This window comes from Thamnophis elegans, chromosome Z (genome assembly GCF_009769535.1).
Source record: "Thamnophis elegans isolate rThaEle1 chromosome Z, rThaEle1.pri, whole genome shotgun sequence".
NCBI lineage: Eukaryota > Metazoa > Chordata > Lepidosauria > Squamata > Colubridae > Thamnophis > Thamnophis elegans.
In genome coordinates, this window is record NC_045558.1 from 25,610,085 (window position 1) to 25,633,881 (window position 23,797).

Below are 23,797 nucleotides of genomic sequence, written 5' to 3' on the forward strand. Positions count from 1 at the left end.
TAAGCACTGATGGTGTTATTACCTAATTTGTGTAGTGAATGGTCCTCAAGAAAACAACCAAGCTCTGGTCTCAAGATATTCACTCACTTGAAAGATTTTTATTCTGCCCTCCTTTCCTCAGAAAAGAGGCTTAGCAACCTACAGAATTGCTGTAATAGATAAGGCTGAATTATCTAGGTGATCACTTAAGGCTATTCAAAAGATTTCATGATAAACCAAGGACTAGCTTGACTGCTTTGAAACCAACATGTTAACTTTGGACTCTGTGCTGATTTGAGCCAATCCAATTAACAGAAATAAAATTTCAATTCAATTTATTAGATTTATAGGCCGCCCAATCCCAGAGGTATCCTTTGTTCTTGTGAATGGCAGTTCCCATGTTTTATGGGGTCAGAAAATATCTCAAATAATCCATAGGTGTTGAGAGTATCTCTGATTCAAAGAAAAAAAGTGTTTTGGGTTTTTTTCAAAATTGCTTTTTGAATTATATTCTAGCCTGCATTGAAGCAAATTCTAACTGGATTCTGGAATGTTTCTCCTGTGACAGATCAGAGCCATAAGGTTGAATTATTTTTAACAGGTATCCCCACCCCACCCACCCCAAGAAAAATGAAGGATTATGAAGACAAAGGAAATATATCCCAAGGAATAACAACTCTTCAGCAAATTGTCGTTTCCTGTTGTGGTGCTATTCTAACATCCGTTTTGGGTAAGATCAAATATTAGAACCATTTAAACTTCCCTAAATCTGCTTTTTAAGGGACACGGTGGCTCAGTGGCTAAGATGCTGAGCTTGTCAATCAGAAGGTCAGCAGCTCAGCAGTTTGAGTCCCTAGCGCCACATAACAGAATGAGCTCCCATTACTTGTCCCAGCTTCTGCCAATTTAGCAGTTCGAAAGCACATAAAAATGCAAAAAGAAAAATATGGACCATTTTGGTGGGAAGGTAACAGCACTCCATGTACCTTCAGCATTGAATCATGCTGGCCACATGACCACAGAGATGTCTTTGGACAGCACTGGCTCTTTGGCTTAGAAACAGAGATGAGCATCGCCCCTATAGCCAGAAAACACACACGCGTGTGTGGGGAAAAATTTACCTAAGTGTGCCTTTATAGTATTTATAGTATTGCTCCTATCTTTCTGCTCAGATGAATTCAACTGTTGTGCTCTAGAAATCAGAGCTTAAGTTTTTCTTCCCTTAGTTAAAGTTACATGGCTATTTTGTTTTTAATCAATTAAAAATCTATTTATTAACATAAAAAAGCATTTTAATATGTTGGTTGTTTGATTGTCTTAGTGACACCTTTAGATGTTGTCAAAGTTCGACTTCAGGCTCAAAGCAATCCATCCCTGAAAGGTAAACCCATATCTTTATGTATTTGCAGAATTGATGGGAGATAAAATTTTATAATTTCTTCTCAAAGGTTCACATTTATGAAATTGATATTACTCTTTAAGTCCATATTAGAAATGTTATTTGCATTTGCTGATCTGCACTTGCTAAGATGAATATACATTTTATTTGATGCTGATTTATAACATAAAGATATCATTTGGTATGTTTTCTTTAGAAATTGTTAAGTCATATATATTTCCCCACTATTTTGTTCATTCAAAGAATTTTTTTTCTAGTTTTATCGGTATTGTTTGGAATAAGTATAACAATCTTGGTAATATATTCATCTTTACTACTGCTATTCTTCCCATCAATGATAATGGTAGATTTTTCCATCTTTCCAAGTCTATTTCTATAACCTTATAATAGTTATCCTCCTTTACTGTTCCACACCTTGATGTCAATTGAATACCCAAATACTTCACTGTTTTTACCACCTGTATGTCCAGTTTCCCCATCAACTCTTTTCTGTTTTTCTGTCATATTTTTCACCAGAATTTCTGTTTTATCTTTATTAATCTTCAAGCCCCCTACTTCTCCATATTCTTCTATTATTTTAACTAGTTTTGGCCCTGTTTGGATCCTCCATAATTAAAACACCAAATCATCCGCAAATACTTGTAATTTATACTCTTCTTTCTTGACCCTCACACCTTTTACCTCTTTGTCATATTTCTCTATTCAAAATCTCTAGTGTCAGTATAAATAATAATGCTGATAGTGGACATCCTTGTCTAGTTCCTTTCATAATCGCTATCTTTCCTGTCATATCAACATTTACCATTCCTTTGCTGATTGGTTATTATATATCATTTTAATCATATTTATAAATCCCTCACCAAAACCCATCATTTGAAGTTGCACTATCATAAATTGCCAGTTCACATTATCAAAGGCCTTTTGAGCATCCAGAAACAACAACACCATTTGCTTTTCTGGGTGGGCTTCATAGTACTCTAGCATGTTCTCCAGTGCACTGCTCGGAGAGTCCAATGCTGGGTTAACACAGCCTATCTGCCCTTGGACTGAGTGATGTTTTTAGTTGACCACGCCTCCCTTTGCCTCTGCATGCCCAGTTCGAAAACTCAGTCCGCCCGTTAGGACTGTTTTGGGAGAGCTCCAGTCTAAGTTCAGATAGGCTGGAAAGTTTCCCACTTTGGACCACGTTTGGATTCTCATATTAGCGAAAATTATATCTGTTACAAGAACTGTCAAAGATTTGAGGTTTGTGTCGCTTTAAGAGGGCACCCGGGCTTCCCTGCAGCTGTTGGTCGCAAGCGCTCCAGGGGACTGTAATCCCTCGCCCAGCGGAGGTTGGCGAGCGGCAGGGGTGGTGGCAGACCTTCCCCAACTGAGCCCCAGAGAAAAATTCCCTCAAACGGAGGTTTGGGAGCCTGCAGGCCTTCTAACTAGGGGCCATTCAGCTGCTCAATTCTGCCCGGCAACAGCAGCGATGGTTGGAATCTTCGCGCGCTTTTCAGGCTCTCAGGCTAAAAAGAGCGGGAGGAGGCTGCGCGCACAGCCGCCACCATTTTGAATCGCTTCAGAGTGCGTTGAGGAGAAAGAGAACGTGGAGAGCTGATTCCTCCAGCCTTGCCTTCGGAGAAAGCAGAGAAGCGGAGAGCCCAGGCAGCCCAAGCAAAGCCACAGCCAGCCCTCAACGACTGCAGAACGCCGCAAGGAGGCTGGGGACTAGCCTGGGGAGCCAGCTAGTCTCTCCCTCCTGAGAGGAAGATAAGTCTCGGGGAACCGAGAGTGGTGGGAGGAAGGAATCCGACCCCCAGGCGGCCCTTCCCTCCTGAAGAGTCTGCGAGCGCATTTGAGCCTCAACGGCTAGCGCGTGCCCATCCCAGCTCAAGCTATCTTCCAGGCCCCGTGGGTGACCTGAAATGGCAGAGGAATGCAGGGAGGCCTTAGGGGAACAGGCAGGGCCCTCCAGCAAGCGCAGCAAGCTGGATCCCTCTGTGAAAAAAGGCAAAGGGCACAAGGGCTCACTTGAAAGGTCTTCACCAAGAGCCACAGTGGATCCCAGGGAGGTTTCTAGGCCCCATCAGCCAGAACCTAGCCCAGACCATCGCAACAGGGAATCAGCTTCCCCTGATTGTGAGGCCCAATCCCCTGGGGACAGTGAATTCTTATCTGGGGATGACTATAGGTCCAGGGATCTGTCTCCAGAAGCTTCTTGGGGGTACCCCGACTCCCCTAGCTCCTCCATTGGAGAGGAACGAGATTCTATCCAGGGTTCCCAGTGTGGGAAGGGTGAATCCAGCTCAGGCAGGCCTAGCCATCGCAGGCCCAGTAAGCAGAAACTGAAGAGGGGTAAAGGCCCTGCTCTTTCTGATGAAATGAGGGAGGTAATTTCCCTAGCCATTTCCCAAGGGATAGCTGAAGGCATTAAGCACAGGGGCTCTCGCAAGGGCAAAGCCCCAAAGGAAAAACGCAAGCCTAAGGCCTCCACTTCCAAGGAGCCTGTATCCTCCTCTCCATCTTCCAGCCCATCTCACTCTGGGCTTTCAAATTCTGAGCAGGAAGAAGGGGAAATTTTTGTGCTTTCTGAAGACTAAAACCCTACCCCTTACAAACCAGCATTCACTGGCCTGTTTAAGCTGTCATTATTCAAATCAATCTTGCACAAGGCCATGACGGCTACAGAGTTAGGCCCCACTTCCAGGCCTGAGGCCACTCAGGCTTCCACATCCAGGGATCACAAGCATGGCTTATTCAAAGAGACAATAGAAACTCCTGAGGTTATCCCTGTGACCGACCTCTTTATGGACGCTGTGCAGCGCCAGTGGCTACAGCCAGGCACGCTAACCAACCCCAGTGGGGGGGATAGAGCACTGTATGCCCTGGAGGGGAAAATGGAGGATATCCTGAAATTCCCTGAAGTAGATGCCCCAGTTGTGTCTCTAACTTCCAACTCAAACCTGCCAGCTGAGCTCCTAGAGGGACTAAAGGCAGAAGATAAGAGGTCAGAAAAGGCATGTCAGAAAACACATATGGCGTCTGCCTGGGCCATTAAGGCATCCACCTCTGCCTCTTTCTTTATCAGGGCCACCTTATTCTGGCTGCGCCAACTCAGGTCTAGGCCACCACCCAGGAAGTCTAGATGGCGCCATGAGCTAACCAAAATTATTACCGCAGCCAAATTCTCATCCAGGGCTCTCGCTTCCAATATGCAATATGCAATTCACACCGCCTCTTATGGCTTAGGCATTGGCAAGCCGAAATGAAAGCCAAGTGGAAGCTGGCATCGGCCCCATTTAAGGGAGGCCTTCTGTTTGGAGAGGGCCTGGACAAGTTTGTCACCGAAACCAAAGACAAACGCAAAATCCTTCCTGCAACCCTTAAAAGGGGTGACCGGAAAGGTGCGGGGTCTTTTCGTAAGAGACCTTACAGGAGTCAGGAAACAGGGCAATCCTCTCACCCTTCCTCCTACCAGAGACCCTTTCAAGCAGGGGGGGATAGGCACCAAGACAGACCCTTCGGTGCTCGTGCCAACCAATCCCAGTCTTCCTTTCGGAGAACATTCTGAGGAGGAGGAAACAACAGTGGTAGCTCCCGTCCTTTTCGTAAAGGAAAGTGACGGTCGCAGGGATCCCCCCATCGGGGGTCGGCTACGGCTGTACACCGACAGGTGGGAGGAGATAACATCGGACAAGTGGGTCCTCAACACCTTTCGAAGGGGCCTTGTCCTGGACTTTCTAACCTTTCCTCAGAGAAAGTTTCTCCGCTGTCCTACCCCCAGGAACCCAGAGAAGAGGGAACGCATGAGAGCAGAAATCCGCCATCTCCTAGAGATAGAGGCGATAGAGCCAGTCCCCAGGGATCAGCAGGGGAGGGGCTTCTATTCTATCCTCTTCCTTGTGCCCAAGAGTTCAGGGGGATGGAGGGCCATCTTGGACCTCAAAAGTCTAAATCAGCATCTGGCTTACAAGAGGTTCAAGATGCAGTCACTCCACTCCATCCTGGACTGTGTGAGGGAGGGGGACCTATTGACATCAATAGATCTCAAAGAGGCCTACCTGCATGTCCCCATCCATGTGGCCCACAGGCGGTTCCTGAGGTTCTGTTTGGAAGGGAAGCATTTCCAATACAGGGCTCTTCCCTTCGGGCTATCATCTGCGCCCAGAACATTCACCAAAATTCTGGCAGTGCTAGCGGCTCATCTCCGCAGTCATCCAGTTCGTCTGGAATGTTATTTGGCCGATATAATTATTCATTCTCTCACCACCAAGCAGGCACACTGCGATGTTTCTCTAACTGTGCAGACCCTGCAGCACCATGGCTTCTCTGTCAACATGGAGAAGAGCCAGTTCCGGCCATCCACCTGTATACAGCGCCTGGGTGCAGTCATCAACTCCACCTCCTGCCAGGTATTTCTTTCTCCAGATCGGCTGTCCAACCTGAGACGCAGAGTGAAACACTGCAGCCTTGCCAGGTCAGTACCAATCATTCAGCTGTCCCAGCTCCTGGGGATAATGATATCGTGCCTGAGGGTGGTTCCCTGGGCTCGTCTTCACGCCAGGGAGCTGCAGTGGTTCCTGTTACCCATGCAGAGGGCCAAGGCCAGCAACTCACACAGGCGTGTTCGGCTCCCACGAAAGGTGATCCGGTCTCTGGCATGGTGGAGGTCCAAGGCAGTCAAGAAGGGCTGCTTGTTCAAGGAGCCGGAAAGACTAGTTGTCACCACGGACGCCAGTCTCCTGGGGTGGGGCACCCACTGTCAGGGCCACCTAGCCCAAGGCCGATGGACTCAGAGGGAGGCCGCCCACAGCATCAATTGGCTGGAACTGAGGGCAGCTCGCCTCGCGCTGAGAAGGTTCGCCGCTCTAGTAAAAGGGGCTCATGTACTGTTGATGACAGACAATGTGGCGACAAAAGCGCATATAAACCGGCAAGGGGGCACTCGATCAAAGGCCCTCATGCTCGAGGCAGAAGCGCTGGGCAGGTGGGCGGAACGTCATCTGGCTTCTCTCAGTGCAGATCACATCTCCGGCGTAAGCAACCGGGAAGCAGACTGGCTGAGTCGCCAACGCATCGACCACTCAGAGTGGCGCCTGCACCCGGACCTGTTCCAGCAGATTGTGAGGAGATTCGGCAAGCCACAGGTAGACCTGTTTGCCACACACAACAACACACATCTCCCACGCTTCTTCAGTCGCTACCACTCGCCCCAGGCAGAGGGAACAAACGCACTGAGGTCAGTGTGGCCTCAGGGACTACTGTATGCCTTCCCTCCACTTCCGCTCATCCCTCAGGTGGTGAACAAGCTCCTGGCTGAAAAGGCAGACCTCATCCTGGTGGCTCCCTTCTGGCCCAGAAGGCCCTGGTACGCAGACCTGGTCAGTCTCTCAGTTCAGAGACCGTGGCGAATCCCTCGGGACCAAATCTCCCTCAGCCAGGGGGCCGTCACCCATCCGGAGCCCCAGTGGCTACAGCTAGCCGTTTGGCACTTGAGGGGGAGCTCCTGAGGAAGCAGAAGTTCTCTGACCAGGTCATTCGAACAATACAGGCGTCCAGGAGACCTTCTACTACTAGAATCTACGATGCCACCTGGGCCGCATTCTCACAGTGGTGCAAGACTAGAGACATAGAGGCCTCATCAGCCTCGATCCCTCAGACCCTAGACTTTTTGCAGGAGGGTCTAGATAAAGGTCTTGCGGTCAGCACCCTTAGACGTCAGGTTGCAGCGTTGTCTACTATCCTGGCTAGGGGCTCCTCTCGCTCTCTGAGTCAGCATCCTCAGATCAAGAGCTTTCTCAAGGGAGCTGCGAACATCAGCCCTCCAGCTGTTCACCGGTATCTGTCATGGGACCTTCCATTTGTGCTTAAGGCTCTGACAAAAGCCCCATTTGAGCCTTTGAGAAAGACCAGTCTGCTCCACCTTTCCATCAAAACTGCCTTCCTGGTGGCTATTACATCCGCTCGCAGGGTATCCGAGCTGGCAGCTCTTTCTATCAGGGAGGATCTGTGTGTAGTTCACCCGGACAGAGTAATTCTGCGGCTTGATCCGTCCTTTATTCCAAAAATTAACTCTCTGTTTCACAGGACTCAAGAGATTATTTTACCCAATTTCTGTCCCCATCCTTCTCACCCTAAGGAGCGTGAGTGGCACAAGTTGGACATGAGGCAAGCCATGAGCACGTATGTAAAGAGGACAAAAGACTTCCGCCATTCAGAGGCGCTCTTTGTCTCCTTCCTCCCTGCGTCCCTGGGCCACAAGGTCTCTTCTCACACAGTGGGGCGTTGGCTACGCGCTTGCATCAAGCTGGCATATGAACACCAGGGCAAGACGGCTCCGAGACGAGTCACCGCACACGCCACTAGGAGCGCAGCAGCTTCTGCAGCCTGGGCAACCCAGGCTTCTATTCTAGACATTTGTAGAGCGGCCACATGGGCCTCCCCCACGGCCTTTATCAAAAACTATAAGATTGACACCTTTGCCTCAGCCGAAGCCTCTTTTGGCAGAAGAGTTTTACAAAGAGTGGCTGAAATGCCAGAGGCTACGGCGCTTCCCCACCCTGGGACTCAATAGCTTGGGCATGTCCCAGTATTGGACTCTCCGAGCAGTGCACTGGAGAAAGACCGTTGGCTTACCTGAACGGTCGTTCTCGGGGCACTGCGAGGAGAGTCCAAACCCGCCCGGGGTGTTTATTATATTGAACGATGTGACTGTATTGACTGTAACTGATTACAGGACGGTTTCCTTCGTTTTCGAACTGAGCATGCAGAGGCAAAGGGAGGCGTGGTCAACTAAAAACATCACTCAGTCCAAGGGCAGATAGGCTGTGTTAACCCAGCATTGGACTCTCCTCGCAGTGCCCCGAGAACGACCGTTCAGGTAAGCCAACGGTCTTTCAATACAATACGTGTTCAATACAATTCAGCATATTGTCTCTGATCTGTCTCTTGGGGAAGAATCCATTTTGGTCTGTATGTATAAACTCATTTAAAAGTCTCTTCATTCTTTCTGCCATTATTGATGCAAAAATTTTATAATCCATATTTAATAGTGAAATCGGTCTATAGTTCTTTACTTGTTGTGCATCTGACTCTTTTAATGTTTCCATGTTTCTAGCATTTTTGTCTCCCTTAATAAGTCATTATTACCTTGCTCAATACTTCTTGTAGTGTTTGGTACAGTTCTGCCGGTAATCCATCTGGTCCTGGTGTTTTCCCTTTCTTTTTGATGCCTTCTGTTACCTCCATCATTGTAATTCTTTCTTCTAGAGCCTTCTTAAATTTTTCTGGGATTTTGATTATTCTAGTTTTCTCTAAATATCTTATTTTCTCTTCTGGAACCCTCTCATGTTGCTACAACTTATTGTAGAAGTTTTCAATTATTTTTCTCTTTTGTTTTCATTTAAATATTGTATATTCCCTTCTTCATCCATCAATTGATTTATCAGCCTTTTTTCTCTTTTCTTTTTCATCTTGTAAGCAAACCAATGTCCTATTTGTTTGTGTTTTCAAAGAAGTTTTGTTTTGCCAATTTTATTTTATTTGCCAAGTCCTCATTTTCTATCAGGTTCAATTTATGTTTTTGCAGTTCCATCATATTTTTTACTTTTTTATTTTGTGGGTTTTTCTGCAGCTCCGTCTCCAGACTTTTGTACTCTGATTCCAACTTCTTTTAAATTTGTCTGTTCTATCTATTCTTTTTCCCTAAATATGTCATTGCAAGGCCTCTGATATATGCTTTACAAGTGTCCCATACATTCTATAATGTTGTGTCTTCCTTTCTATTTTCTTGGAAGAAATATGTCAATTCTTTTTCCATATATTGCTGGAAAAAAAATTATTTCAATATTCTTGAGTTTAAAGTCCATCTCCCCTTTTTCCTCCATCCCTTCCAAGTCATTGATATTGGATTGTGATCTGCCCATGTGCTTATATCTATGGCTATCTTAATTGTTTTGAATGTTAGCTCTGTTGACATCCATATCATATCAATTCTTGACCACGACAAATGTCTGAGTAGAATGTATATTGTCTGTCTTTCGGGTGTCTTATTCTACAGACATCTTGCAAATTTAATTCTTCCATCATCGTGAAAAACGTTTTGGGTGGGATTTTTCTCAGCTTCTTGTTCATCTTTGTAGGTTTATAATCTATTCCATTATTTACAATTGCATTAAAGTGTTCTAATATACATATACACTATATTACCAAAAGTATTCGCTCACAATTGCTTCTGATTATTTGGATGGGTGAGCGAATACTTTTGGCAATATAGTGTATCTTCATAGTCATATTCTATTATCTTTTTGTGTAATTTTCCAAATAATTTTTGTTTTTGTCATTTGGGACATATATTGTCACTAATATTATCTTTCTCATGTTCATGGTTATTTTGACCATCAGTATTCTCCCCTCCCCGTCTTCAAAAATTTTATTGGATTATATTGTCTTTCTAATATATAATGCTATTCCCTTTTTGCCTTGGTCCGTCAAAGTCGTATATAAATTACATAGTTTTGCCTGTTCTAAAAATTTTCTATGTTGCTTTCTAATATGTACTTCCTGTAAGCATATAATGTCCAATTTCAATTTCTCTAATTTGTTGAATGTTCTTTTTGTCGCCGAGTTTAATCCATTTATATTAATGGAGATTACTTTTATTTCTTCCTTCATGTCATTGGTTTATAGGTTTAGTTGATCTAATTTCTCTTAGCTCTCTCTGCTCTTTGACTCTTTGGCCCTTGCTCCTTCTCTTAGCCTTTCTCCATCTCTTTGATCTTAGCTTCCTGGTGTTTAGCTCCTTTCTCTTCTCTTACCAGCTTTCCCTCCTGTGCTGCTATATGTTGTTAATAAAATATTTCTGCTTTCTCTAATGAATCTAGTCTGTACCTTTGTTCGTGCCAGTTTACTAAAATCCCTTCTGGAGTAAGCCATCTAAAACTCACCCCTTTTTTGATCAGACTCTTAGTCAGAAAGTGGTATTACTTTCTCATTTCTCTGAACTTCCTTGGGACTTGCTTCAATACCACAATCTCTGTAGACTTGTATTTTATTGTGGTACTTCTTACTGCTTGCAATATTTCATTTTTAGAGGTTGTTTTTTTTTTTGACAAATCTTACATGTACCTCTCTGGGCAAGTAGGTAAAAAGTGATCCAAAGTAACCAAATGAATAAAAAAAACCTTTAGTATGAGTTATCTGGGTTATCCAAGTTTCTAAACTCACCCCCCACCTCCGTAGGAAAAGAGGGGAAAGAGAAACTATCAGGAAGACATTTCTCAGCAGCCCATTATAATGTAGCAAGGGAAGGGAAGACAATGTTTACACAGCTGGTCTTATTTCTTTCTTCTAGTGGATTTTTATCAGTTCGTTGTTATCCACAATGATTCAAGGTCAACTCTTCTTAGGCAGCTTTTACCGGGCACCATTTACTACTTACTACACAGCAATGCAGACAATTAATTCAACATGTTTCCTTTTCCTAGCTGCAAAAGCAAATCTCAGTGATTTTTGAAAGTTACCAAGAAAATCAAAGGCATAGAGTGAAAGTTAAACACCAAAAGCTTCTGATTTGCTTTTTAACATCCTTAAGCACTTCTCAAGATCTATCATTTTCTTTCTTCTGTCTATTGGCTCTGTCTGGCCTTCCAGCTGGGATAACTCGCATTGGCTACCTTTCCTGCTTTGGGTCCAAGGGCAAATGCAGGGAGTTGTGGGTTCCCCAACCATACCTACTTGCACCTCTCCTCTTCACTGTCTCTCCAGGATAGCTAGGGTGGAGTTAAAGCAAATAACCCCTCCCCCGAACAGCAGGAATCTGACGGTTCTTCAGAGAGCCCTCTGGAGAATATGTCCTGTTGCTGGGATTCAGGCCACACCCCTCCTCAGGGAAAAAAGCAAGAATTAATATAAAAATGTTACAAGATGCAAGGATTTGAGGTGGATTTGGATTACCAAACTGGGAATTGTACTATCAAGCAGCCGGTATAGCTTGTATGAAAGAATGGATTTTACTGAGAAATACAAGATTATTGATACTGGAGGGGTATGATTTGCAACTGGGTTGGCATGCTTTTTTGTGGTATGATAAAAGTAGGGCACATGGCTATTTTCAAAGTCATTATGTAAGGAATGGATTATTAACAATATGGGAAAGAGTGAAAGGGAAACATTATTTAGAAATACCAATGTGGCTTTCAACAATGGAAGCATTGACACATCCAAATATTAATAGTATGAAAAATATTATTAGATACAAAGATATCTTAATAGAAGGGGGGGAACTAAAACAAAAACAAGAATTAGAAGAACAAGGGATTGATATAGGTTGGTTTTCACATTGAAAATACAATCAAGATTTGAAAAAGATAAAAGGGAGTATGGTTTTAACTTAGGAAGTTTGGATAAGATACTTATGAGAACGGAAAAAAGAATAATCAAGGAACTATATAGCTACCTTAATAGCTACTATGCTAGAAGAAGAAGTGGTAAAAGATACAATGTTAACTTGTGCAAAGAATTTTGGCCATACGATTGAACTAGAAAAGTGGCAACAACTATGGAAAAGGAAAAGGAATTATAAATTAACCATGTCAACAGCTTACAAAGAAAACTTATATAAAATATTTGACAGATGGCACATGTCACCCGGAAAACTATCTAAGATGTTTAACGACAAGTCAGTGAAATGTTGGAAATATTAACAAGCAATAGGTTTATACTACCACATGTGGTGGACATGTGCAGAAGCTAGGAAATATTGGACTAAAATAAAAGTATGGTTAAAGAAAATGTTACAACAAGAAATAGAATTTAGACCAGAGATGTTTTTACTAAGTATTATCCCAGAGAAATTCAAGAAAGAAGGTACCCATTTGATTATATATGTAACTACAGCAGCGAGAATTGTATTTGCCCAAAATGGAAAGTTAAATAAGCTACCAACAGACGAAGAGATAATAAAAAAGATATTAGATTGTGCAGAGATGAATAGGTTGAAAATGAAAATAAAGGATAAAGAGGAATTGGAGTACTTCAAGACATGGGGAAGATTTTATGACTGGCTAGAGAAAGCAAACTAGAACAGAAAGTAGGGAGAAGATAAAGTACCCAGATGACACACTATTAAATGGAAAGGGGAGGAGGGAAAAACAGAAAAGAAAATATTAAATATATAAGTATATATTCAAGAACGAGATATAAAGGGAGGAAAATATAACCAAAATAAATTAGTGAAGGTAAGGGAATAAGAAATGATACTAAAATATATTTGGGTTGACGGAAATTCCATCCCAAGGAAACATAATATACACCAACAATAATAGAAAAAGAAAGAGAGAGGGGAGAAGAGAATGAAAGGAAGATGAGGGAAATAAGAAAGAGGTAAGGATGGAAGGGAGAGGAAGAGAAGGTGAGAGGGTAGGAAGGGAAAGAGCAGGAGTAGGAGAAAGGTAAGGGAAAAAGGGAGGAGAAGGAGAGGAGGAAGGAAGGAAGTAGAGGAGGGAGGGAGAAAAGAAAGGGAAAACAAGGAAGTGTTACAAAAGGAGAAAGGGATGGTAAATAAAGCAACCCAAATTTTACATTATAACATTAAATGAAATAATAAATGTATAAGAATAATGATAAATGTAAAGAACAATAACAGTTATGTGAATGTATACTTTAAATGGTATGTAAGAGAATAAAAAAATAAAAATTCTTTGGAAAAAAAGAAATTGTTAAGTCATCTTTTTTAATTATATAAAATGAATGCATGAGATTAAGATTACACCATTACTTTTACCTATGACACTCCCATGTAACATTAAGGATATTGTACAAACTTTATATATAGATAAGTATATACTGTAGTCCTCCAGTTTATGCTGTGTTTCATCAACCCCTTTGCAACACTTAGGAGAAAAGATTTCTTGTTTACTTTTTTATCAGGAAAGTCTTTTTTGGATTCTGATGGATTGACCGATCACATTTATCTTTATGAAAATGGAACTGGCAAAACCTGGAATAAGACATCTGCCCGTTTTACTGGCATGTTGGTAAGAAAATGCATATTCATTTCCACTAGTATGAACTTTTAACTCTTCAAAGGTTGTCTGACCAATTTAAATTTTGAAATTAAATTAGATAATTTCATAGCATTTTAAGCTCAGGAGAAATACAATTCATTACATTATGATAATTTAAAATTAAATTTTCCCATTGTATTTACATTTTATGTAAATACATAAAGATACTTGGTACACCATTTTCCAACAATTGCGAATGAGAAGATTAATATGATAGAAAGTAAGAAAATAAAAAAATATGCTTGATTAATTAATTCTTGTCACTTAACTTATTGTAAAAGTAGGCTATGTATACATGATACTTGAGATTTGTTCATATGACAATCTAGCCAATAACATTGAAGGTTATCATGTTGTGCAAACCCAAATCCATGTAGTAATTTAATCATTCACCATGTCATATAGCAGGCCAGTTTATTTTTTCGTGGTATGTTATAATCATACCTTAGACAAGGAAGTAGTTGGGTGTCCTTGCAGACAATCACTTTTTCTCAACCGTAGGAAAATGGCTATCAGCTTCAAAAATGTGCAAGGAAACTACATGGGCACACAAATGTAAATATAGTTATAAAGTGCTCTTAGTATCATAGATTACTGAGGGCCTTTTTGTGCCCTTGAAATTCACAATTCCATTCAAATAAAAGTTTCTGGTCTTGGTGGAAAGCGTTTAGCTCATTGTGGTTTATTGCAGAGGTCTCCAATCCCCGGTCTGTGGACAGCACTGGTCTGCAGCATGCCAGAAACTGGGTTGTGCAAAGAAGCAAAGCCCCATTTGTAGGAATGCAGGCAGCAGGCAAAAACATGCCCCCCCTGGTCTGCAGGAAATCCCACTCCATGGAACTGGTCCCTGATACCCAAAACATTAGGGACATTGGTTTATTACATCTTCTTAGTTCAATTTTGCATGATTTGATAGAAATGTTTCTTGATTTAAGAAGGAATGAAGTTTGATTATTTTTACCTTTAAAGATCAATACATAGATATGAATATATATTTTATATAAAGTAACATTTTTCTAGGTATAATATCTTTATAGATAAATTCTTCATACTTCATATTAGCATTTCTCAGATCAACACTGAAAGAGGTGTTCACAAAAGAACATGCAGGTCCTATTTAAATTAGCAAGTGTGATGAGTGTGTTCAGCCTCTCAAACAGGGACTGTTGTGGAGGGCCAAACAATAGGGCTGTTGCTGCTCTGGCCCCTGCCCCTATGGGTCAGATAGGGACAACCAAAGGGCCAGACATTGCCTTTGAGCCTAGAATGTCCAGGTCTCTTTTCAAACGACACAAAATTAAGTGTGTTTGTTTGGGTGTGAGAGTGTGAGTTTGGGAATGGTCAGACACCTACACACCTACAGTATGCCAGTTTTTAAAAAAACAATATTTTATTAAACTATTAAATACATAGTGTTTGGTAGATCAAGAAATCTACAACCCAACATATCACTCTTTTTCCTTTTTTTAGGATGCTTTTGCAAAAATTGTTCAAAGAGAAGGTGTGAAAGCATTGTGGAGTGGATTGCCACCCTCACTGTAAGTTTTTTATTTCCTTCCTTTGATTAATCTCTCACATTAAAATCAAACCTGAATAAAAATAGTTAAAATGAGTTATGAAACTATCAATGCTGTTTAAGATTGACAGCAAAATTAGTAACAAAATAACTGAGAAGTAATTTTATTAATGTCTTTTCTACTACTGCCAACAGTTGCTTTAAGGTACAAAGTTAAGTAAACATAGGAATGTGTATTCTAATTAATCAAATTATGCATGTGTCTTGGGCTATATTAATTGATGAAACTTTTTATATGTTGCTATATAAATCCTATTACTAGAAGGAGTAGTAAAAAGAATACTTGGCCTGCATTTCCAAAAAAATCAAGATAGTGTTAGAAATGTTTTTTTTTAACAGTTGAAAGTTAAAAGGCGGAAGCGTTCAAATGGGTCAGTCTTAAAATCCTTGACATGACACAGAAAAATGAAGAAAGTTACGATAGGAAATGGAGGTAAATATTGTAAAAAATAGTTCCCTTGCACTTCCTAAAACCGTGCCCCAAAATATTTCTGCTTTGACTAGCATGAACCCAGCCAGATGACCCTTGGAAACAGCTGTTCTTCTGCCACAGGAAATCTAATCAGTTTTACAGTAAGAAAAGTAGTAGGCAGCTTAAAGGAAAAAAAATATTCATTTGATTTCTGTGTCTACCAGTCTCAACAAGGGACTGCAGTGTGCATAAAAAACTAAAACAACATTGCAAATATATATATGGTTGCCGAATGAAATTTTTACCATAGGTGTTAACAGAATCAAGAAATGGGGCTCTTAACATATCCCAGATCCAGATATGTAACTAGGTCTTCACAGTCTTATGTAGGGCCAACAGAGTTGGGGCTATCCTAATCTCTGAAGGAAGAATTATCCAGAGGGCAGGGCTATGGCCAAGAAGATATGACTCTTAGTGCCTGCCAGTCAACATTCCTAGGTAGATGGAATTCATAATATGCCAAACTGACAGACCAAATTGGACAAGTTAAAACAACTAGAAGACAGTCCCTTAGGCAACCAATATCAAGATTTTAATGGTGACAACCAACTTCTTGAATGTACCTGGAAGCACACTAGCAGTCAGTGCAGTTCCTATAGTAGTGGTACGTGTCGAATATCCAACACCATTTACTACACATGCAGCCACATTTTGTAGTTGAAATTTTTGAATGATCTTCAAGAACAGCTCCATATAAAGTATGCTACAGTATCCAGAGAAGAGCATGAGTAAATGTGAGCATAGCCTCCTAATCCAGGGATGAACGCCTCTTCCATTCAACTCTGTGCAAAGGCCCTTCTGGCTATAGCTGTCACCTACTCTTCTAGCAGGCACAATGAGGCTAAGAAAATTCCCCATCCCCACTCTTCATTTTGTAGAAGATTTGCTTGGAGCAATGCCACCCCATCCAGAACCAAGAATGAAAAACCTTGTCACTGGACAGCACAGTCTTGCAATAGTTCAGCACCTTTCTCCAAGGCTGGTCCCAATTGTTGTTAGGGAATGAGAGATCCAGCTGTGGCATGCCAAAGAGCTCGGTACTCTCTCCATTCCTTTATACATCTACATGAAACTGCTGAATGAGATCATCTGTCACCATGGGTTGAGGAATCATAGTTTGCGGATAATACTCAATTTTATATCTCCATCCGTGAAAAGCATTAGGAAGTTTCAACTGGTGCAGAGTGCAGTGGTGTGAGCAGTCTTTGGGACCCCCTAGAGTGAGCCACATTACACCACTGTTCTGTGAGCTGCACTAGCTACCAGTTTGTTTCCAGGTGCAATTCAAGGTGCTGATTATTACCATACCTATAAAAGACATGCATGAGATGGATCCAGGTTATTTAAAGAACCACCTCACCACATGGAAAAACCTGCCCCATCCTTTCCAGTGGAAATGGCATACTCTGGATCCCACCAGTCAAGGAATTCTGATTGGTGCAGTCCAGGAGAAGAGCCTTCTCTGCTGCAATCCTGGCTCTTTGGAACATCTTGCCTCCTGAGGTGAGATTGGCTTCCTCAACAGCCCGAAGATCTGGTTTGGCCAGTTGGCTTGTGGCTGTAATGGGGGAGTACCTTATTGGAGGTGGTTGATCGAGTAGTCACTTTGCAGTAAAATGGGCAGCAAACAAATTTAATAAATGATGATGAATGAATAATGGAATCATAAACATCCACATCTGCCTATACCAGATTTTGGAAAAGAATTGATAGACAGAAATGCCAAATCCTGTCTGAACATCTGGCTAACTGTGTGATAGACCATAATAACATGAATAAAGTTATTAAAGAAGTCAAGCTGAGAAGTCAAGAAGTGGAAGGATAATTGAAATACGCCCATCCTGTTCAGACGAGAAATCATCTAAGAGCACAATAAATGCCACATTATCCTGTAACCTGACCTGAATCATGGCTGAAAGTGGGTTTAATAATCTGCTTTATCAATGATCCAAGGTGGCGCAGTGGTTAAATGCAGCACTGCAGGCTACTGCTAGATCAGCAGGTCAGCGGTTCAAATCTCACCGGCTCAGGGTTGACTCAGCCTTCCATCCTTCCGAGGTGGGTAAAATGAGGACCCAGATTGTTGGGGGCAATATGCTGACTCTCTGTAAACCGCTTAGAGAGGCCTGAAAGGCCTATGAAGCGGTATATAAGTCTACTGCTATTGATCTGCAATTGTCAAACAGCCACAATCTGCCTCCTGCCACAGTTGGAGACGGGACAAAAACTGTCCAGATTACTAATGTCAAGTGACAACCTCTTTGGAAAAGGGTGCACCTGTCAAAGCAGGGCCTTGAAATTATGCCATCCAGGAGCAAATTCATTCTCCATGGGCTGGCTGGCCCGTATCTACCCTGATAGTTCTCTCTACCCCTTATTATTGGGATGTTGCAACCTTCCCACGCTCCTTCAGAGCTTTCCCCCTTCTCTCCAGAAAAGTCCATATTTAGGCTCATATTCCCCACCTCATACACACAACCGACAATCAACCAATACTGATACTTGAGATGTTTCTGCAGAATACAGCATTCAGCCCCTTTAATAAAGTAGGTACCACTTCATCTCATCTTCTTTCTACCAACTATAATATACCATCATTCAGTCTCCTCTCACCAGATCACTTTCGTCTCCACCACATGCTTGCACCCCTTTCACCTCCAGCCACAGCCAATTGATAGCGAGCCTTTAGACTCAGCTGAACCTCTGCTGGCATTTCTTCAATGCCAATGGACTCCTAGCCCTCCACCTATGCCTCCCTATCATGAGTGTTTCAGAGAGGGATCATTGTACTCCAGTGATTTGCCCCAAGAGACTAGCAGCCACGCCTCCCAGCAGGTGGCTGAAAAGTGGGAGTGAAGGGGTTGGTATGTGGCAGACGCAAAAAGTCCTAGACTCCACCAGATTGCTTAGGGCTCAATTTCACAATCACAAATGATTCCATTTCCCCACCGCCACCCCAGCTCTTAACTATGAGAAAGGTGAGCAGAATCAACTACAATCTAAACTTTCCAACTTGATGACTAGTCCTATTCCAATAAATCCTTTCATTCAAGTCCTTCTGAGTCATAGTAACTATTGATTAAAGCATTTCACATGGATCATTATTCTCTGCCATTACTGTATTTTTCGGAGTATAAGATGCACCAGAGTGTAAGACGCACCAAGGTTTTGAAGAGGCAATTTTTTAAAAAAGGTAGATAGAGGAATAGACAGGGAGAGAAAGAGAGAGAAATACAGTAGGTAGGTAGGGAGAGAGAGAGGGTAGGTAGGTAGGTAGGTAGGTAGGTAAAGGGATAGAGAGAGAGAGAGAGAGAGTGCGTAGGTAGGTGGAGAGAGAGAGAGAGAGAGAAATACAGTAGATAAGTACCGTAAGTGTTTCTGCTGGCACAGCACAGATCAATGTAATTCTCATCAGTTAAACAGCTTTCCAAAAGTTAAAAAAAAAGGGGTTGCACTCTGCAAACCTCCCCAAAATGCCCCATTTTTCATGAAAGTGAGCCAGTTTTTTTCCCAACAAAAGGCATGAATAGGCTGGGGAGGGGGGCTTGCAGAGTGTTCCTGGGGGAGGTGGAGGAGCAAAAACGAGCAAAAAAGTGCCCATTTTTTTGCAAAAACGGACCTGTTTTTTGTCAAAAAAAATTGCATGCATAGCCTTATGGAGACTTATAGAGTGCTGCTGGGGGCTGTGGGGAGGCAAAAAACCACCTGTTTTTTGCTCATTTCTTCCCTCCCCAGCCCCTCTGAAAACCTCCATAAGGGTATGCACAGCCATTTTGGTGAAGGGGCGGGGATTTGGGAGGCAAAAAATGCTGTATTCGATGTATAAGACGTACCCAGATTTTCAGCTTTTTTTAGGAAAAAGGGTGCATCTTATACTCTGAAAAATACAGTAGTTCTCAGTCAGGAGGAATGCAAAATGCCTATCTGAAAATGTGGAGGAAGTAACTGCAGCCACAGAGCCCAGCCGCTTTTGCTACAGCAAAATTCCCCACCTCCAAATCACCATGATGAAAAATGGGTGGTTTTCACACATTTAGGCATCATTGTCCTCCTTGCCCAGCAGCATAGTCCCTTCTGCTGGCTGATAGCAAAAGCAGCCTTCGCTGGCGGCATTCTTCCCATTGCAAGTTATGAGGGATATGCTTTCTGGCTACTTTCAAAGCCACCTTCATTACTTTTTCATTATGTATATGCTAATCTCTATCATTACTGTACATGATTCTCCTATACTGGGTAATCAAACATACAGCCATTTCTGTGTTTTGCTTATTTCCTCTCCAGAGTTGGTAATAACGCAGAGCACCTGAGCTGGCCCCCGCGTTATCCCTCCCTCTTCCTCCTCCGCCGTGCTTTTGAGGAGCCATTTGGCCGCGGGAGCTAGTAGGAAGGCAGCGGAGGGGGCGGGAGCAGGGGAAAAGGCCTCGTGGCTTCTCAAAAGCACGGTGGAGGTGGAGGCGGCGGCAGGGGTAACCCAGAGCCCAGCTGAGGTGCTCCGAGCGGAGGGAGCGGCACCGCCGCTGCTGCCATGGGCGCGGACTCCTGCGGGAGCTTTGGAGGCTTCACCTCGGCTGCAGCGCTGGGCAGCAAATATATTGGTGCTGTTGGAGGAGGAGGAGGAGGCGGCAGCAGCTATTTAGTGGCGGCAGGGGCTCGTTGGCATCTTCAGCGGCAGCCCTGCCCCCTGTGAAAAAACCCGAAGATGGAGCAGATCCACGCAGATGACGTTGCTGCAACATGACTGGAGGAGGAATTCTGGGAGTTGAAGTCCACAAGGCTTAAAGCTGTCAGGTTTGAAGACCCCTGGGTTTTTTTCCCCTAAAAGGTTAGGGGTGCAAGGGTCTTGTCTTGTAACTTGACAGCTTTAAGACTTGCATGCTTCAATGCCAGAGTTCCTGAGCCAACATGACTGGAGGAGGAATTCTGGGAGTTGAAGTCCACAAATCTTAAAGCTGTCAGGTTTGAAGACCCCTGTTTTTTTTTTCTAAAGGGTTAGGGGTGCAAGGGTCTTGTCTTGTAACTTGACAGCTTTAAGACTTGCATGCTTCAATGCCAGAGTTCCTGAGCCAACATGATTGGAGGAGGAATTCTGGGAGTTGAAGTCCACAATCTTAAAGCTGTCAGGTTTGAAGACCCCTGGTTTTCTTTTTCTAAAGGGTTAGGGGTGCAAGGGTCTTGTAACTTGACAGCTTTAAGACTTGCATGCTTCAATGCCAGAGTTTCTGGGCCAACATTTTGGTTGCTAAGCAGGACCGTTGTTAAGTGATACTGATATTATATAACATTTTAATTAAGTGGGTACCTTGAATAAACATAACTTTGAGTTTCAAATAATACTGATTTCGTTGTTGTCTTAAGTGACATCTGTGAAAAAAATTCAGGTGCTCAGGCATGAAAATATGCCGCTCAAACACTATACTTTTCTGCTCACACTGAAAAAAAGAGGGAACATTGGCCCCATGATCTTTATGTAAGTGTAACATGTGTAACATGTGTCTTGTTCTGTGAACTATGGCCAAAGACCAAATCTAAAATGCTTACCAGTATATTTTAGCTAGAAGTTTGACAATTATTTGGGTAAAACTGAAATGATTAAGAAACTGATTAAATGCTTATATTTCAATTTTAGAGCAGTTTCAGTTCCAACTACAGTAATTTATTTTACATGCTATGATCAACTACGTGATGCCCTCGTTTATAAATTAGGAGAAAATGACTACATTCCACTTATTGCAGGTGCCATAGCCAGATGTGAGTTTACTAATTTGCAGTTTACTATTAACTGTTTACTGTAACAAAACATATATTAAAAATTAACCAATATGACATAGAAAATAATCATATGAAATAAATGAGTATAATTAATTATTTCTCTGCTTTATAGTCAAAACGTGTACATTCTTAATCTAAGAATATTGCCTAATACATATATAATATTTTATGGTCTCTTAACTATGATTCAGAGTTAGGAGATACTTTTAGCATAAATGGTTCTTCCTTAGATCTTGAATTCCTCCTCCTTTACTGTGTCTAAGATAATACTGATTAAACTTAAAACTTAATAGTGAGCATGGTAAATATGTTGATGTAAGAGTTGAATATAGCATATATGCAAAATTTGTCCTATTTCATGGCCTAAAGCAACAGCCCCCAAGCTTTTGGGCACAAGGGACCAGTTCCATGGAGGATGGTTTTACTATAGATGCATGATTTCGGGCACTGCCTGGATCCTGTGTGTGGACAGATGGGGGCTTTGCTTGCTTGCACGGCCTGTTTCCTCACGAGCTATGGATCAGTGCCAGTCTGCGGCATGGTAGTTGGGAACTCCCGGCCTAGAATATTATTAACTAGCAGGCCAACAGAATATGAGTAGCACTTTTTTAAAGACCAGTTTCCATTATACAATCAAATGACAAGTTGCCATTGTAATATACCAGTTATGAATTGTATTTACCTGTTCAGCATTTTCTTGTTTAAAGCACATTTCATATATAATTGGGAAGAAAGTCTCTGAAAGATGCATTCCAGTTTCCTACAATAATTGTCATAAACCTTACTTGAAGGAGGAATTTTAATTTATTTGTAATCCTAGGGTTACAATCCTAATTCGGACTGGAATTTCCATCACTAAAATAGTTGTTCCATCACTAAAATAATCATTAAGGAAAAGATCACATAACCATGCTGTTTAGTGTTAGTCAAAAATTTGTTTGTAAGGCTGGGACCGCCTGCTTCTGTCCTGCATAATTGTCTCTCTTTCAACTCCCACCCATTTCTGCTCCTTTGGCCACCTTACATTCCACCACTTTACACCTCCCTCCAGGATCCAGACACGTAGGCTCTGTTGGCCCTGAGCTTGCCTCCACCTCTCACAGGAGGCTAAAGGATGGTTCTCCAGGACGCCATCCAATAGAGGAAGTTCAGGGATAAGGACTTTCTGGAAGTACAATTCATATTCTGCAACTTGCATTTTGGAAAGTAGCCCTTCCAGCATGAGGACAAGGGCTTCTCAGAAATGTAGTGTGTGTTCTACAGCTCATTTGAAGCATTCCTGGAGAATGGCCTATGGGCTTCAGTGAAGGTTGGAGACAAGCCAATAGAATCTTATATGTTTGGATTCTGCAATATGCAGTGGAGTGTAAGGTGACCAAAAGTGATATTTTTATGAAAATGTGATATTTTCATAATGACTAATTTTCTTTAATAATTAATTAGGGATAATAGTTTGTTGTGCTGTCTAGAGCAAGGTTAATATTAACTCCAGTAGGTCATGTACAATTATACCTGATGTGTGTGGTATAAAATGGCTCTCAGGGCTATATGTGATCCATGTTGAAGCTATAAGCAAATGCATGAATGAACGGATTTGTTAAGGATCACCATGGAAGGAAGAATCTTTATTTTCATCTTCTTCCTAAAATTCTGCTATGGTAGATCTACAAAGGAGATGCAGTGATCTGAAGCTTAGTAATCAAGGAGGGAAAGAGAAGAGAAAAGAGAAGCCTCATAGCCATGCACTGACTTTGGGGCTATAAACCTGATGGGTAAGGTACTAGGTGCATTTTACATTTAGAGCATTTCATTCCCATCACTATAAATCTGAATTAATGAAGCACTCCCTGAATTTAGAATCAATCTACAATAAACAATATTAGAATCTTGAGTTCTTTACATGAAAGTTGAATTATTAATTTATTAAATGTGTATGATACCTCACTCCTAACAATTCTGGGATGAATTATACTGCTGAATCAATAGCTATCCATATGTTTATTATGTAGCGAAATGTTTAATGCCCAAAAATAATAGATATGGGCATATACTTAAAGCAAATGTCTTGCAGAAAAAAGTTTGTAAATTTTGAGCACTGTATTTCTGTCTCAAATTTAGTATGTTCTGCTACTATAATAAGTCCAATTGAAATGATTAGAACAAGAATACAGTCTGGACGATTGACTTACACACAACTCCTTGCTCGCATCAGTACAGATGTGACCCAAAATGGCTGGCTTTCACTCTGGAAAGGATGGGGTCCCACAATCCTTAGAGATGTGCCATTCTCAGGTATGATTTCTTTCAGAAATACATATTTTTATATGTGCTGGTTACTACAAGCTCTCTTCTACTGAGGATTTTAGGGTTCACAAGATATACGTTTTAAAAATACAGTTGTGTTTTAGTAGTATAAAATATGTGCATATCATAGGTAGAAGATACCTATATTTTTCAAATTTACTTTCCTCAGTTAATAGAATACAACACTGTTTTTATATTTTAGTAGTTGATGATTTTGGCTTTATACCAGCATTTCTTTCCTTCAGATA

At 41.9% G+C, this 23,797-nt stretch overlaps 1 protein-coding gene across 1 annotated transcript in view; it reads left to right on the forward strand.

Moving 5' to 3' along the window:
• The first annotated feature begins 596 nt into the window (after nt 1-596).
• The window catches only part of SLC25A40 (solute carrier family 25 member 40), a 30,966-nt gene continuing 7,765 nt past the window's right edge, over nt 597-23,797 (forward strand). The window contains exons 1-6 of the mRNA XM_032238013.1: nt 597-709; nt 1,301-1,360; nt 13,292-13,398; nt 14,899-14,966; nt 21,103-21,224; nt 23,364-23,537. Coding sequence (XP_032093904.1) covers nt 610-709; nt 1,301-1,360; nt 13,292-13,398; nt 14,899-14,966; nt 21,103-21,224; nt 23,364-23,537 — 631 coding nt within the window. The 5' untranslated portion in view covers nt 597-609. The remainder of the gene's footprint in view (nt 710-1,300; nt 1,361-13,291; nt 13,399-14,898; nt 14,967-21,102; nt 21,225-23,363; nt 23,538-23,797) is intronic.